The sequence below is a fragment of the Monopterus albus genome, unplaced genomic scaffold (assembly GCF_001952655.1).
Source record: "Monopterus albus unplaced genomic scaffold, M_albus_1.0 scaffold42.1, whole genome shotgun sequence".
NCBI lineage: Eukaryota > Metazoa > Chordata > Actinopteri > Synbranchiformes > Synbranchidae > Monopterus > Monopterus albus.
This window is the reverse complement of record NW_018127922.1, coordinates 2,347,485-2,363,088: the sequence shown is the minus strand read 5'-3', so window position 1 is coordinate 2,363,088 and position 15,604 is coordinate 2,347,485. Positions and strand designations below refer to the sequence as shown.

Genomic DNA, 15,604 nt, shown 5'->3' with positions numbered 1-15,604 from the left:
AAGACATTTGAAGATGTCACTCTGGGGGCCGGGAAACATTACCTGAACAATTTCTGACGTTGTATAGACTGAACGATTAATCGATATGGCAGTCATCACATTAAATATTAACACTGATAAACCTCAGTTGTGTTTCCTATTTCATATGGTCTTCTGGTTATGGGCTGCAGATGATTTTGTTGTTGTAGTACAGCGAGTGCCCACTGGGACAAATCAGCAGAAAGGCGAAGCTGCGGTGGCGTATCCAGCTCTTTTAATAAATCCACAGTTGGGGTCCTTTATAATGATGACTGAAGAGTTTGTGATTTACTGAAGCCCCTAGGAACAGCGCTGGGCTGTGAAGCTAAGTTGGGGCACTGGGCACTACAATTTCCCCATTCAACACATGATGCACACTGGCCCAAAAGGCATTTTTCCCATAGAGAGCTGTAGTTGTTCTAATGCAAAAAAAAATTGTTAATTAACCTTGTTAAAGCCACAAAGGTTTCAACTTTCAGTAGTAAGTGTTGTAGTGGTTGGTGGCTTGTTTTAGAATATGAAAAATAAAAAAAATCTAATCAATCCAGAGGAATACACTTATTCTTATAGTCACCAGTGGAAAAAAATACTAAATATAAATTATAGTTGAATGGGACTGGCACATGGAGGAAAAATGTGTTTTAAGGGATTAGTAGTTTCATTCACACTGAGCTTTACCAAAAACATGACCAATAAGCATCTGAAGTCTGTAAACAACCAAAACAGTTGCCCCATCTCAACACAGAGGGGGTGGTGATGAATTGCCCAGTTTAATAGAGAGTGGCCTACACCTCTGCTTTAGGAAATTAGATTGTTTATACACTTGTTTGTGCAGCTGCATGGTGAGATAGTACAAGCAACAGAGAAGGAGGGTTGCTGTATGTCTGCCAGTGAATGGACACTGATAGTAAATAATGACAAGTTCTCAACTTATAAAATGCCTTTAGTCTGCTAGCTCTTGCAGCTTATAGTTGTAACCATGCCAGTGCTATTTCCTGTCCCACCTGCTTTTCTCATCAGTGTAAATTTCATCCAGGCTGTTATGGTCTGACACACCTTTTGACCTGCCTTGCAGCTGAAAATGGGTTATTATATAATAGCAACGTCATTGAAGGATGTGTACTTCAAACACGAAGGAAACAAACTCGTTTTACACAGGTTGCTTTTATTTACTCTCACATCTTGCATCAGAAGATCTCATAGCAAACTTCAGAGTGGAAAAATGACCCTCAGTACAGATGACTTTGTGAATGACGGTGGGGAAAATAATTGACACGCTTTTATATTCTGTTAAAAACTGTAGAGCTTTACGTTCTCCATGTGTTTGCAGCAAGATTTAAATTGATAGAGCACAGCAAAAGTTATGATTAAATACTATGAAGCAGCTGGCAAGCATGAAAGGAATCTGTAAGAAAGAGAAAGTGATACAAGCCTATCAATAGTTGCAAATGCTCACAGGCAAAAAGGGCTTGTGCATGTGTGTATATACACACATTTTGTGAGGGGAGGCGGCAGTGGCGGTCAGAGTTTGCACACCTAAAATTTCTTCAAAAAAGTTAAATTCTGTACTTTGACTTCCTTTTGTGATGTATCAGTGATTAGTTTTCTTTAGTTCTACTGTTTTGTGATGCTCTTGTGACCCTGAACATGTGCCTCCTCATTTACATCTAAATGCTTAAACTTGTTGGTTATTCTGGTGTGGCTGGGTAGTTAAAACACCTGCTAGCCTGATGGATGCCAGTTTTAGTGTTTGCTTATTAGCTAAAGTGTTTGATCTTGGACCTGCTATTTCTCATCCAGGCATATGATCCAAACAGAAGGAGGAAACTGACACTTAACAGCTTAAGTGGTCAGCGGGTACAAAAAAAAAAACCCCGAATGATCCAGTATGGAAGTTTTTTTTTTTTCCATCATTAATGGTTTAGAATATAAAAAGGATTTCTTAAATAATGAGGGTTGAGATTTGATGCCAGCTGACAGCTAGTATTGCACAGTTAATAGAGTTTTATGTTGCAGTTTTACTTTCCCCATTTAATAAATAAGTAAATTTAAAATGTTACCCGTACCAGAGTTGTAGCAGTGAGTGAATTCTGACTCATAATCTTTACCCACAGTATTTAGTATTTCATACATCATTTTCCGTCATGTGAATTTTACTGGTTCATAGTTGAAAAAGAGTTGATTATAGGGCTTATTTTATTATTGATAAATACAAACATTATTTATTTTATTGTTTGGTTCCTAAAATATCAGAAAACATTGAGAAAGCTCACGTCTTGACCCATTTAAATACATTTTTTATGTCTGTCCATGAGTCTAAATTCTAAAGATATTTGGTTTATTTTCACAAGTAGCAAATATTCACATTTTCGAAACAGGGACCAGTTAACTTAAAAGATACTTCAACAATTAGCCTAGCTGGTCTAAATTGCTGAAATATTATCTGTTGATGGACTCTGCAATTCATTTTATGGCTCTTTTTGCCACTTTTACTTTTTACTGTATGTGCCATTTTCTCATTCTTCTATCTTCTTAAAAGAAATATTAAATTGTGGTTTGGTTCCTTCCTTTGTGCTTTGTTTGCAAAGCTGTTAATGTTGCACAGCTCATCCTCTTGCACTTTGGTGTGAGTGACAAACTAACTCGGCGCCATGTGGTTGAAATGTGTCTTGTGGCTTATTCTTTGTCTCCTTCTGTGTTGCAATGCTCAGTGCACTGTCTCTGTTTTTACCACAGACCTGAAGCATACAGAGAACCACACCAGACCACAACTCACCAGACGAGACCCGGCTTGAGCTCAGTTACTGACCCCTACCCTGCCCCCCTCCCCCTAGCCGTTCAGGCTACGTCCATCGACATTCTGTGATCAGCAGCAATTTACTGTGCTGATCAGAAAACCTAGACCACTGGGACTGGATAGGAGACCCAGAGGTTCCCCCCACTGGAGCTCTAAGCTGTGCCTGGCAATGCCTCAGGTAAGAGGGACCATGTGGAAAGCCCTATTGGTTATTTCCAGCTGTTGAACACTTAGCGGATCAGTCAAAACTGTATGAAAAGCCATAGTGTTGTTAAACCCTCACAGAGACAAATATGGACTTGTAATTTTACACCTGTAGGAATTATTGTATATATCTTTACTTATAAACCAAAACTTAATTGAGCAACACTATCGGAATCAATTTAGAAAGAATTCAGATTCATCAGAAACTGAACAAAATCTGCATTGTTTGTGGAGGTGAGTGACTGACCTAGTTTCAGTGTGATGTCTGTAGATGCTGAGAGCATCTGTACATTAGTTACCTACTGGAGCTAGACTGATATATCAGCCGCATTGATATTAACTTTATTGCAGATACAGTATGTCAGAATCTGAGCAAATGTCTGGTGATAGACAAACAACAGGTGCATAAATAGGAGGAGTGTGACAGGTGCATAGCTTGTTGGAGAGAACTCGGATGTTTATTTCTGTAACTGGCAATACATCCTGTTCTGTACTGTTGGCTGATGTATATCTTTACTGGATATTTTAAACCCATTAATATTGATTGCAGTGTTGGCTGGGCTTTCTTACCTATGTAAATAATACATGCAGAAGAAACATAGCTTTTACTCTTTGACTTGTTCTACACCTACTCACGTGATTAACTTAGGAACTGTTCAGTGGTGTGGACCTAACATGACATGTGATTACAGTCACATAGTCAAACATCTGTGTCCACTTCATCTTAAGATTAGTTTGCAGACAGAAACCTCTCAGCTCAGCAAAATACAGAAAGCACTCATAAGGTTTAAAATGACTAGCCTTACAGTTTCCTTTAAATTTAAATATCCATTATAGTTTGTTCACTTAAGTGTTTCTTCTCTCCATTGTGCTGCAGCCCAGTGTCAGTGGGATGGAGCCTCCCTTTGGGGACGCCTTTCAGAACTACTCATTTGCTGACCAGGCCCTGACCAGCACTGACCTGCTCGCCACTAGCTCTGACCCAGATTTCATGTATGTACTGGTGAGTGTCTACACACACACACACGCACAATCAGATGACACAGAGAATTACTCAACCTAATATAAAAGCATAGACACTGTTAACAGCTGTTTGTGCAGCTGTTACTATCAGCTATACCTGAATATTGCATAGATCTATTTACACACATACACACACAGACTTGTCTCACCAAGGCTGTGCTACAGAGAGGCATCAGGCTTTGTTAACCATCCTTTGAGCTTGGCATCTTTTCAGATCGGTCACAGCTGCTCACACTGCTCTGTCACTGAGTTGCATCTGAATGAAGACAGCTAAAATTCAGTTTACCAATGCATTACTTATACATGCACCATAGTCTTCTCAGATACAGATTACTGTTCTCAGCCCTTTTACTGTGCTGGTACATAAATAAATACAAATGTTGACTCAGTCACTGAAGCATTTATTTTCTTTTTATCGATTTACTGACACTTAAACCTCAGTCATACTAAAACCTGTATTATACTCTATAAACAATGACAACACAATAAAAGCTTTCACCATTGGTCGCTGATGCTAACTGAACATTTCCAGATGCTGCCAGTTCACATTAATATCTCTCCCCTGGCAAACTAGCTGTAGCATTTTATTGTGAAGCAGCAAAACAAGCTTTGTTAGCACTGCTGTTGTTCAATAAAAACAGGTCTACACAACATGATAAAGATGTATTCTAGTCAGCGGATCAGTTGTAAACATCGGCAGGAGGAACACTTTAGACAGAAACAGCCGCTGTAAGACGTTAACTGAAGAGCTGCAGGTGACAGGCGCTTAATGCGGTTGGCGAGATTCAGCACCCCTCCAGTGCGTCATCAAGGTAAACAACTTGCCTGACTTGAACATGCTGTGCAGTGGAAAAACACTTGGACCGTGCCAGTGTGGCTTGAGTGATTGCAGCTCAGCTTGGCACAAGTATCCCCACCCATATAAAAAAATATTGGATTACATGCTACACAGCACTCAAGCTCCCAGCAGAGAACTGTGTCAAATAGATACATTTGTTTTCATAACTTAGTAAAATTCAAATAAATAAGACATTCTTTACATTTTGCACCTCTGTACTATATGTTACATTTTAAATTTTTATCACTATTTTCAGCCATGTGTTTGATAAAAATACTTGGGCTTTCCTCACCTTTTACAGTGGTTTTTAGGCATAGTAGTACTAATAGTGAGAATTGTATGAGTTCAAATTCCCCAGAGCAACCTTAAATAAACACATGCACTCAGCTGCCACTGCGGAGTTTAAGTCAGAGAGGCTTGTATTGAATTGTTTAGCAGCCGTGTGACATTTGCCAGGTGATGTGAGGCGGCTTTAAAAAGACCTCTCTTTTATTCAGGGTTTTCCTGTAATTTATCACCTGTCTGTACACAGAGTAGTTTTTTTTCCACTATTTTACATATTGTTCATGTTGTAGTCTTAAGGTAAGATTCAGTTTGTCCACATAGTTTTTTTTAACTTACATGTGCAGTTCTGTCATCCTTTTGATGGAGGTTTCAGTTCCGCATTTTTACCACACCTCAGATAAAACTGAGACAGCTCTGTTCCAGGTTAAGCTCTAGTAACATCTTGGTAAATTGGCACCATTACAAATATGCTGAATGAGCTTTTAGCAGTTCCTGTTTACAGCGTACCCATGCATGTGCAGACAACTCTCACTGGATTACTTTGATACTGAAGGAAACTTGACAAGTTCAAAGTTTTCCCTATTTATTGTTTATTATTTACAGTGGACGTTGGAGTGAGCGAGCGAGTAACTCTGAATCTAAGGTTGCAGTAATCAGTTTTTGGTTTTTGGTCTTTGTGCAAGTTCACAAAATCCTCTCAGTATATCACAACCAGAATACAATAAACAAGAAGGTCTTCTAACCAACCACCTATTTGACTCACCCCCATCTTTTCCTCCTCTCTGCAGGACAGAGACATGACCCACCGGCAGAGCCCCTGTGGGGACAGCATGGTGGGGGTTGGGGACGGAGGAAAGGAAGTGGAGGGTGGCGTGGATCAGCTCATGGGTCTGGGCGAGTGCGAGACGGTCCACAGCAGTTCAGCATTCGAACAGTGGGACTCCTACTGGGAAGACCTTACCAGGTACTGCATTACTTATGTGGTGTAGATTTATTTTTAGATCTTGTTAAAAACCGCTGCAAGTAAATAAGACATAAAAACTTACTGACTAATTAAATAAAACAAAAACTGACATTGATGGTGGCAAAGAATTGTGCATGACATCATTTGTGAATGGATTGTGCAGTAACTAACACAATATTAAATAGTAAAGGAACTAGACGTTGGGTAAAATGTCCAGAAGAGTGGTTTTAATGGGCAGCAAATCACTGGCTCTGAGAAAGAAGTGCCTGGAAACAGTTGCTCACAGGAGCCACTTAAAATGGTGATGTTTTTGTGGTTTTGTTGTGGTAGTTTTTAAGAGAGATATAAATTTAGGGATGTAACAAAAGCAAAAACTCGGAAGTGTGTGCGATATTACCACATTGAAAAATGCCCACAGCAGAATCCCCAGAGGCCAGCATTTTCTCTTTACACTGGCTGGTGGCTTTTTGTTATACAACCAGTAGTCAAAAGCCAAGATTAATTAATTAACGCTTGAGCTGAGTTCCTTGAAGTCAAGGAAGGCTCCCTGCATCATGTGGGCTCAGGATGTTGGAGAATTTAATGCAAGCAGATGAGAAGTGCATCTGTGAACGTTATGGGATGGGACAGGTGCCTTAAGGTTTTTATAGCGGCAGAGTTTTTCATCACTGACCGGTAATCGTCAGGGCAGGTCATCTTGGTCTGACACAAGCAGAAAACTGGATGATTTGCTGCAGGTACTGCTTTACATTGGAGGCAGGGTGTGGTTTTAAAAGGCCAGTAAACAACACAGCAGCTGGCTGCCGCAGTCTCCTGGGCTCTCAGGTGGTGCTTGGTTTACCCAGCAGCTATCCAGATGCTCCCCTGCCAAAATTGTTTGTGTCCTTTCCCTTCTGATCTTGAGTGTCAGCTGAAGACAGACAACGGTCTCTGAAGTCTAAAGCTTACTAAAACTGGGGTGGAATACTTCTGGCTGTTGTGGAGTTAGGGGAATAACAGGGTTGATTAGGTCATGTTTGTGAACCACAGGAAAATACTGTAACTTTTGGCTAATGACTGAGTCACTGTTTTACAGCCTTGATTGTCCACATTAGTCCCATTAGTTGTTGTTTGGTAGCTTTCTTGTGTTATGGGATGTGTCTGGGTCAGTAGGATTCACATTCAGTTTTTGTGCTCTGTGGTACCTTTGCTCCTTATTGTGGTTCACCAAACAGTTGTTTTCTTCATCTGTGCCTGTGCAAAGTTGAAAAACATAAACTGGGCATAAAATAAAAATTGATTCTTCATGGTAAAAGTGTAAGCTATAGCAAGCTAACATGGCCAATGCATGGCAGAGATGTTAGACATTCACTATTTGTGTCTAGTACACTGACCACAACCTTTACACCTCAGTCAAACAGAAAGCCATATTATACCCTAAAGACAATGAGAAGACAGTGAAAGCTTTCGATGTTGATAGAGCTGCCTCTCTGTGCTTACAGATACACACGGCTGGCCAGCTGTGACATCTGGGGCACCAAAGAGGTGGATTTCCTTGGACTGGATGACTTCTCAAGTCCCTACCAAGATGAGGAAGTGATTGGTCAAACCCCAACGCTGGCTCAGCTCAACAGTGAGGATTCGCAACCTGTGTGTGAGGCACTCTACCCTCCTGCTGACCTGACACTGCCTCCCCCTCAGCCTCAGTCTCAGCCCTCCCAGCTTCCCTGTCACAGTAAGAGATCCCAGATTCCAGGACAAGGAGCCGGGTCTGCACGGCCCTCCCAGAGCTCTACATCGTCTTCTCGTCCTTCCCGCAGCCTTCTCCCAGACTTCCCTGAAGTCTCCCAAAAAGCCACCAGACCTGTCCCCTCCAGCACTGACACTATGGCCAAGACCCAGAGCCACCTCAGACAGGAACACAACCAAGTTATAGGCAAGCCCCAAGGGCGAGGAACCAAGATGATAGCGCCTTCTTCCCATGGCTCTGACTTTGTGCGGAAGGCTAAAGTCCGTGTGAGTGCTGTGCACAAAGCTCAGCCTGATATGCCCTCCCAGACAGATTTTGAGAGGTCAGATCCTCCTCTACCTCTCTCTCAGCCTCAAGATGAGAAGGCTTCCACTTTAGCCAAAGTCACTTTGGCACTTCCTGGAGCTGCAGCCGGTGGCTCTGGAAGCCTGACAAGCTTTGAGAGGAGGTCAGAACGAACAGGGAGGAGAGAGATGCCTGTAGGGTGGTCTGCCCCTGTGCCTCAAGTAATCGAAGCGAGCCAGACCCTGGAGGGCAGCACCTCTGGCCCGGTGACCAGCAGCAATATTGTGGCTGGAGCTAGCAGTGGCAGCGACGTTCTGGTCGTAGAGGGCACAGAGAAGAGCAAGGAGGAGGAGCACAACTACTCTCTTTTCCTGACCCGCAGCAGACTGACTGCCAGAGCCCTCTCCCAGCTGGAGGAGGATGAGGAAGAGGAGGACGAGGAGGAGGCAGAGGAAGAAGAAGGTGATGGGCTGGATCTGGCCGATGAAGATCACGATGAGGGTTTTGGCAGCGAGCATGAGCTATCTGAGAATGAGGAGGAGGAGGAGGAGGAGGAGGAGGAAGAGGATGAAGACTACGAAGCAGACAAGGACGATGACATGAGTGACGCCTTCTCTGAGCCAGGTAGTGACCTGTTAATCTTCATGCTCCTAGGTTACTTTTATTTCTGTTTGTATTTTCTCTTAATTTTCTTTTTTGTCTTTCTTTTGCTCTGATTTCCTTCTTATCCATGCCCCTTGCACTCCCACCTCAACAAGGTTGCGACATGGAGCTGATGGACGACATTAAAGGCCTGACAGCCGGAGTCTCCAGCCGGAAGAGAGGCAAGCGTCGCTATTTCTGGGAGTACAGCGAGCAGCTCACCCCCTCCAAACAGGAACGCGTGCTTAAGCCGTCTGAGTGGGACAGACATACGCTGCCTAGCAACCTGTACCAGAAGAACGGGCCTCTCCATGGTATACATGCATGCGCTGACACATACACAGCACTTCATTAGGTTCACCTCTACAATTGAATGCAGACAACAGCCCTGCCATGACATCTATGTTTATGAAGCTTGTAATTTTTTTTTTAGCTTTTTGTGAAATAGTTTGATAATGTATAAATTCAATTATAGATGTATTATTTAGGCCATAGTTAAATGTGGTGTTATACTGGACTATATTATATTCAGGGCTGTTCCTAATATTCTGGCCCCCTGATGTATGTAAATGGAGAGGACAAAATATAGACACCACTGAATATAACAGGCACAGATGTGCTCCTTTAACTGAAAAGCAGATGAACTACAGGCAGCAAAAGATTGCTCTAGCATTCATGTTTATTTAGTCCTTTTGTCCTATAATGACTTTTGTCTGACAATGTAGACGATGACTCGTATTGCATTTGTATCATTTATTATTGGGTTTCAAAGCGAAAAAACACTTCAAGCTTATGGCATTTAAAAATTCAATCACAACTAGGGAGTTGTGGTCCAGCACACAGTGAGTGTTTATGTTATTAGTGAACCCAGACCTGCTGTCGATCCACCACAGGTGCCACTAACTGTGACTAAATGGAAAATCTGTTTGTTGCTGTCAACAATGAGAACAGGTTTAAGAGATATTCAGTGGAGGAGTGAAAAATAAACTTTGTTACCATTTCTTACATACTCGTGTGCTTCCCGCCAGCTGAAAGATTAACTGATGTGAGAGTGATCTCTGATGTCTTCTTTTTTGTCACCTGTCATGAAGGAAAATACATGCTGAAGAAGTCACGCCGCACAGATGTGGAGGACCTGACTCCTAATCCACGCAAGCTACTGCAGATCGGCACCGAGCTCCGCAAACTGAACAAGGTGATCAGCGACTTAACACCGGTCAGTGAGCTGCCGCTGACAGCACGACCACGGTCCCGTAAGGAGAAGAACAAGCTGGCGTCCAGGTATATCATGTACTTATATACATCACATGCACACAAGAGTTTCCCAGCTATTCTGTATAATCACACTTATAATTTGCACTCTTGATTAGTTTTATCACTTAGAACATGAGTGTGGCTTATGGTAGTTGTAGTCAAGATGCTGATTTGGGAGCAGTATGTCATGTTATCTGTTGCGTGTCACAGAGCTTGTCGTTTAAAAAAGAAGGCCCAGTACGAAGCAAACAAGGTGAAGCTCTGGGGACTCAGCACAGAGTACGGTATGTTGCAACCACACTATATAGATTTTACATCCAATCTATTCTATTTCTCTTAAATTCTCTCTCTATATTCTCTATATATGTGTGGGTTTCTGCAGATCGCCTGCTGTTTGTGATCAATGCCATCAAGGAGGAGATTGTGGCACGAGTTGAGGACTCTTCTCCGCGTCCAACCAACATGACTGACACACTGGAGCGGCTCATCCACGAGACACTCGGTGAGAGTTAAACAGGGGCCTGCTGAGCCATTCGAAGCTGACCGGTAACATAAAATAGACAGTATCTTCATATAGTCTTCTCCTTACCAGCTAAATCAACTGAAATTCAAACATTCCAGTGTTAACAGTCCTGTATTTGCAGACTCACAGAATAAGGAGCAAATAAAGCAATACATCCACACCTGTATGGGAGTAAGTCGAGGTTCCATAGGCAATTTTTTTGACTGTTTTGGGAAACTTTAAATAGTTATCTTAGAGGAGAGTTAATGAAAATGAGTTTCTTTCTAGAGTAAAAAGAGCATCTCTCATAAATTAAATCATTACAAGACTCTGTCTCATACATTTGACAATGAAATATAGGTCAAGGTAGGCATGCCTCCATCAACCAGTCAAATTTACAGGAATGGGACACACATAAGGTCAATGACCTTTGACCACCAAAATCTAATCGGTTCATCTTGTTCAGTGTTCCTGACATAGTGCGTTCACAAGAATGTGCTAAATGGATGTACAGACGACCTGAAAACATAATGCCTCCAGCTGCAGCTGTCGCATAGAAGACATTTCACATAATCTAAACAGAGCAGAGTTGAACTTTTATGAAAAAAGCAAAGTTATTTTCTCCTAGTTTAGAAAAGCAGATGTTGAGAAACAGTGTAGCTACTGTTAAGACGGCAAATGACTTGGTTATCAACCCAGAGGAGGTAAGTGTTTCCTTTGCATCATATTGTAAACATTAATAACAAAAATAATATGGTGGCAATTAATGACTTTTTAAGGATAATAGAGGGCCCTGCTTATTTGAAGAATAAATGTTCACTGGTGAAAATGTTGCAGTAGTTAAAATATGCAGTATAAGAGCTTACATCAAGTTTAGTCTGACCAGGCAGGATAATGATGATAAACTACCTTTTCTGTAGCTGTATGAAATCTCTCTCTTCTTATGTATATCTGAGACAAGTACGGTGCATAAACCATGTGTTCTTTAACCTCCAGCATTTCTGAATGTATTTTATGTGTCTCTGTGTGTGCAGTGGCATCACCTGTTGCTGGGCAGACTTCGGACTTCGTCAACAAGATCTTGGAGAACACAGGACACGGCGATCCCACCGGCGGACTGGTCGGCCTGCGAGTCCCCACCTCCAAAATATAGCCACAGCGCAGTCCACTGAGAGAAGTGGACTTACACATTACCACCGTGCTGTCCCATTGTAACTATGCTCCCCGCTGCATGCCCCTCCAACCCAGAGTACATACACATTGTTAGTTGCACAGACAGACATACCACTCCCTGTGTGTATGTATGTGTGCTTGTTTTAGCCATGCACTTGTATGGCACACATCCTAGCTTTCTGTCTCTGCACGCCGTGTGCACAGTCAGTACATCACTGTCTCCCAACCCATTGTGAACGACTGTTGGGAAATGTACTTCTACAAGCAAGTGATAGTTCGGTGTATAGCTAAGAGCACATCCTAAATCCACTGGCAATTATTAGATGTGTTTAACATAGCAGTGTGTAGGGTTGGTTCTGTTGGAGGTCTGCTTCCAGGGCTGTGACGGTCACACGAGTGCAACCACTGGAATATTTTCTCACAATTTGTTTGAGGTTGTAATGATAGAGGAAGAACTATTAGGAGCCTGAGACCATCAAAGGCAGAAAGACTTCCAGTTATCATTTCCTAGAAGAGGTTCACCTCACATGGCGACAGAATGAACTCATGGATGATAAATTAACCCAATCAAAAAAGCACTTTGAAAACCGCTTTGGTTGCAAAGACAGCTGCTGAGAAGAAAGCAGTGTGCTCCAAGGCGTTACAGGGTGGCAGGAAATATTTTGTATTGAAGGCCTAAATATGTTCATGCCATCCCCTCTCTGCCAATCAGCTCTGCTGTTAAAATGTAGGAGTTAACTCTTAGCAAATTAGTGCATTAGATAGAAGTTCAAATTTAAAATTTAAGTGACATTCTTGCAGCAGGCGCAGGAAGCTGGTGACAATAATTTACACAACAAGCGTTAGTTGACCAGAGAAAGCGCGCATAGTTTGGTGCTTATTAGCCTTGTGCTGGTTAGAACTGGACTGGACGAAATGGGTATTTTGCCAGTATGGGAGCAGACTGTGAAGAAGAAGATGATGAAGACGAGATAAACAGTGATCCATCTCTTCTAGGAAACTGTACATAAAAGTGTCTCCCAGTGAAAAATGGCACAGGCTCCCCATTTTTGTACAGTAGGGATGAACAGGCTAACAATTTGGTATGTTCATACTAGTGTTTGATCAGAGTTCAATTCATTGTGCCTTGTTTATGTATGTGTGTTTCTGTAAGTCTGACTGTGTGTGTGACAGGGACTGTACGAGAAGAGGTGATTGGTCAGAGTTCCCGGTGGTCCGGTGTAAAAGAGGACTGCGTTACACTGAGGGAGATTGTTAGTGAGAGTGAGGAGGGAGACACCTGTGGGGTTTGTCGTGTATTTCAGTTGTTTAAAGATATTCTGAATGTACATAAAGCAAATGGAAGCTCTCGTTGCGTGATGCCACAGAGTCTGTGTATATAGGAGGGCTCCGCAATAGATTACTTATGGTTTTTGGTACTTTGTCTTTAGGGATTGGGAAAGGGTTAACTGATATTTTTGTTAGTTACAAAAAAAAAATTTGCACACTATATTTTGATTGTTTTTTGTACCAAAGACACATGCAACGAAATGGCGACCAGCCAGTTAAAGTAAGGTTTTGCACAGCTTACCTGACGCCGTATTGAATGTAAGAAATGTGGGAGGGTCAGGGAACTTAATAGAACTGTGAAATTAGCTTGGGTCCAATTCTGTACAGAAAAGGAACATTCTTTTTTTGATTGAATCTAATTCGATCCCGTCTCTGGGCTTCTCCAGTACATTTGTTGCTTAGGAAGCACTTCATTCCTGAACTGATTCCTCCCTCCGCATGCTAATTGTATTAATGGCGTGTCTAGGACAAAAACCAAGAGCGCTAGTAGATAAGCTATGTTATATTTTTGCTTGTTTGTCCAAGTGTCACCAACAATAACCAAAATGTTATGTTACTGTGTCACTTGTTTGATTTCTGTATGTAGGCGGGGTGTAGTTCATCAACAGAATATTAACAGAGTTGTGTTTTAAAGTACTGTATATAGAAACAATTATTATACATCTATCAATGGTGAAATGCCACTTTCCACGACAGTAGAAAGCATGACACATTTTTAAAGGCTATCCTTGCATTGAAAATAATTAGAGGAAAAACATAAAAACCAAAAAAAAAAAAAAAGTCAGTGTTATATTTTTATATTTTAGCTGCCTGCTAGCTTTCCTGTTGGCTTGGAAGTATTTGTTGGTCAGATTTTCCAAGTGGAGTAAAGGAGATATGGGACAAAAGAGAACAGTCGCCAAGACAAGCCAGTTAATCTGGTAATTTGAGCTATAAAGTGAGGCTTGACCCCCTCGTTCTCCTGTGCTGACTGAGTGAAATACAGAGAATCAGTACTGGACATACTTAACAGTGCAGCAAAGCCATGGTGTCGCTTTAATGACACCTTTGTCTTGAGTGAGGATGGGAAGCAGAAAACTCAGAGGATGGCAGAAACAGTGTTGTGAGGACAGGTGAAGAACCAGCAGCAGTTGTCACAGACGCTGTGAGAAAGCCAAAGCCATTTGAGTCTGTCCCCGACTGATCTAGATTCAGCACTATGCGTTGTTCAGATGTTCACACCTATTCCCTCATTAACCACGAGGTCAAATTTTGTTTTTCCTGGGATTGGCGTCGCTGCCTCAGAGGTTGCATTATTGAAATTTGTCCCACTGGTGTTGACTTTGGTCCTCACCTTACGTCCATCCTGACCGGTCACAACCGCAAGGAATAATTTCATTTGCCATAAGAGTTGCACGAATATGGCAACCTATAAAAGTGCATGGTGCCTGTATGCTGCCCTTTCTGCTGCCTCCTCAGAGGAAACACTGTCCTTCCCAGGAAGTAACAAAAACCAAGACTTTGATGACTTTGTATGATGATGCAGAGCTGTGGTCGAGAGATGGTGCTCTTTCTGAAACTAGGATGATGAGTCTTCATGATTCTTAATTGACTTCTTAGTCTAGTTGTAGCCTAATGACTTGCTCTCCCTTAACTGTCCATAGCTATTTTCTTAGTAGTGGTTCATTTTTGTAAATAGAATATAAGTTAATATGTATCTTCTAGTTGTTAGACATATGTATAGAATACTCTATTTTATGTTTGAAAACAAAAGCACTTTGTCCAAAAAAGAAAAAAAACAACATTTTTTTTTCTTCCATTTGCTGCTAAAAGGCCTGGTGCGAATGCTGCAAGTGTTCTTGATGACTGCTTACTAGGATGGGATTATTCCCTGACTTGGCTAGGTCTGTAATCAAGCAAGGAGTAGGTGTGTGTTTCTGGAGCCATGGAGTGATATGAGGCATTGTGTGAGAGAATAGGCTTCGAGAAGCTTGGCGTCTTGGCAGGATTGGTCTATTTCCTGGTCGAGGACAGTGTGGTCTTAAAAGAAAAAATAAAAAGACAAAAAAAAGAGGGTTTTGATTCCAGGGCCCCTACAATGATCCTGATGCTGACCCCCTTGGTGTCATGATTCATTTGCCTTCAGTAGAGGTTTCCTATGGAAAAACTGATTCTGCTTTGGCTTCCTCTTCAGGGTGATGTACAGTGTAGACACATTTCTCCAGAGAGCTATATTGTTATCATTTGTAAACTGATTTCTACTTGTGACTTAATGAGGAGGGGTTTAGCCTGGGACGGCCAGGAAGAGCACGTTTGAAAGATGTTGTTCCGGGCCGCCTTGGGGGAAGTTACTATATCACTGTACTGTATGGCAAGCCAATTACAAATGGAGACTCAATCCGGACACTTATTGCCTTCTTAAATCACTTTCCACATGTACACAAACAAAAACAATAAAATGGCAGACAAGTCAGCTGCCAAGGGGCCGTGCCTGAGGTTTATGGCATTGTTCTGCCAATATCCAAGTCAACAACAATAACAAGACTATTCAGCCTGATTGGCTCAAAACAACCTTGACTGAA

General features: G+C 41.9%; 1 protein-coding gene across 1 annotated transcript in view; it reads left to right on the top strand.

The window, feature by feature from the left end:
- The window catches only part of crebrf (creb3 regulatory factor), a 20,273-nt gene extending 6,896 nt beyond the window's left edge, over nucleotides 1-13,377 (top strand). Inside the window, exons 2-10 of the mRNA XM_020599796.1 lie at nucleotides 2,755-2,993; nucleotides 3,897-4,022; nucleotides 5,954-6,129; nucleotides 7,611-8,767; nucleotides 8,902-9,099; nucleotides 9,877-10,066; nucleotides 10,250-10,323; nucleotides 10,422-10,541; nucleotides 11,576-13,377. Of these exons, the coding sequence (XP_020455452.1) occupies nucleotides 2,985-2,993; nucleotides 3,897-4,022; nucleotides 5,954-6,129; nucleotides 7,611-8,767; nucleotides 8,902-9,099; nucleotides 9,877-10,066; nucleotides 10,250-10,323; nucleotides 10,422-10,541; nucleotides 11,576-11,694 (2,169 nt within the window). The 5' untranslated portion in view covers nucleotides 2,755-2,984 and the 3' untranslated portion in view covers nucleotides 11,695-13,377. The remainder of the gene's footprint in view (nucleotides 1-2,754; nucleotides 2,994-3,896; nucleotides 4,023-5,953; nucleotides 6,130-7,610; nucleotides 8,768-8,901; nucleotides 9,100-9,876; nucleotides 10,067-10,249; nucleotides 10,324-10,421; nucleotides 10,542-11,575) is intronic.
- The last annotated feature ends 2,227 nt before the right edge of the window (nucleotides 13,378-15,604 follow it).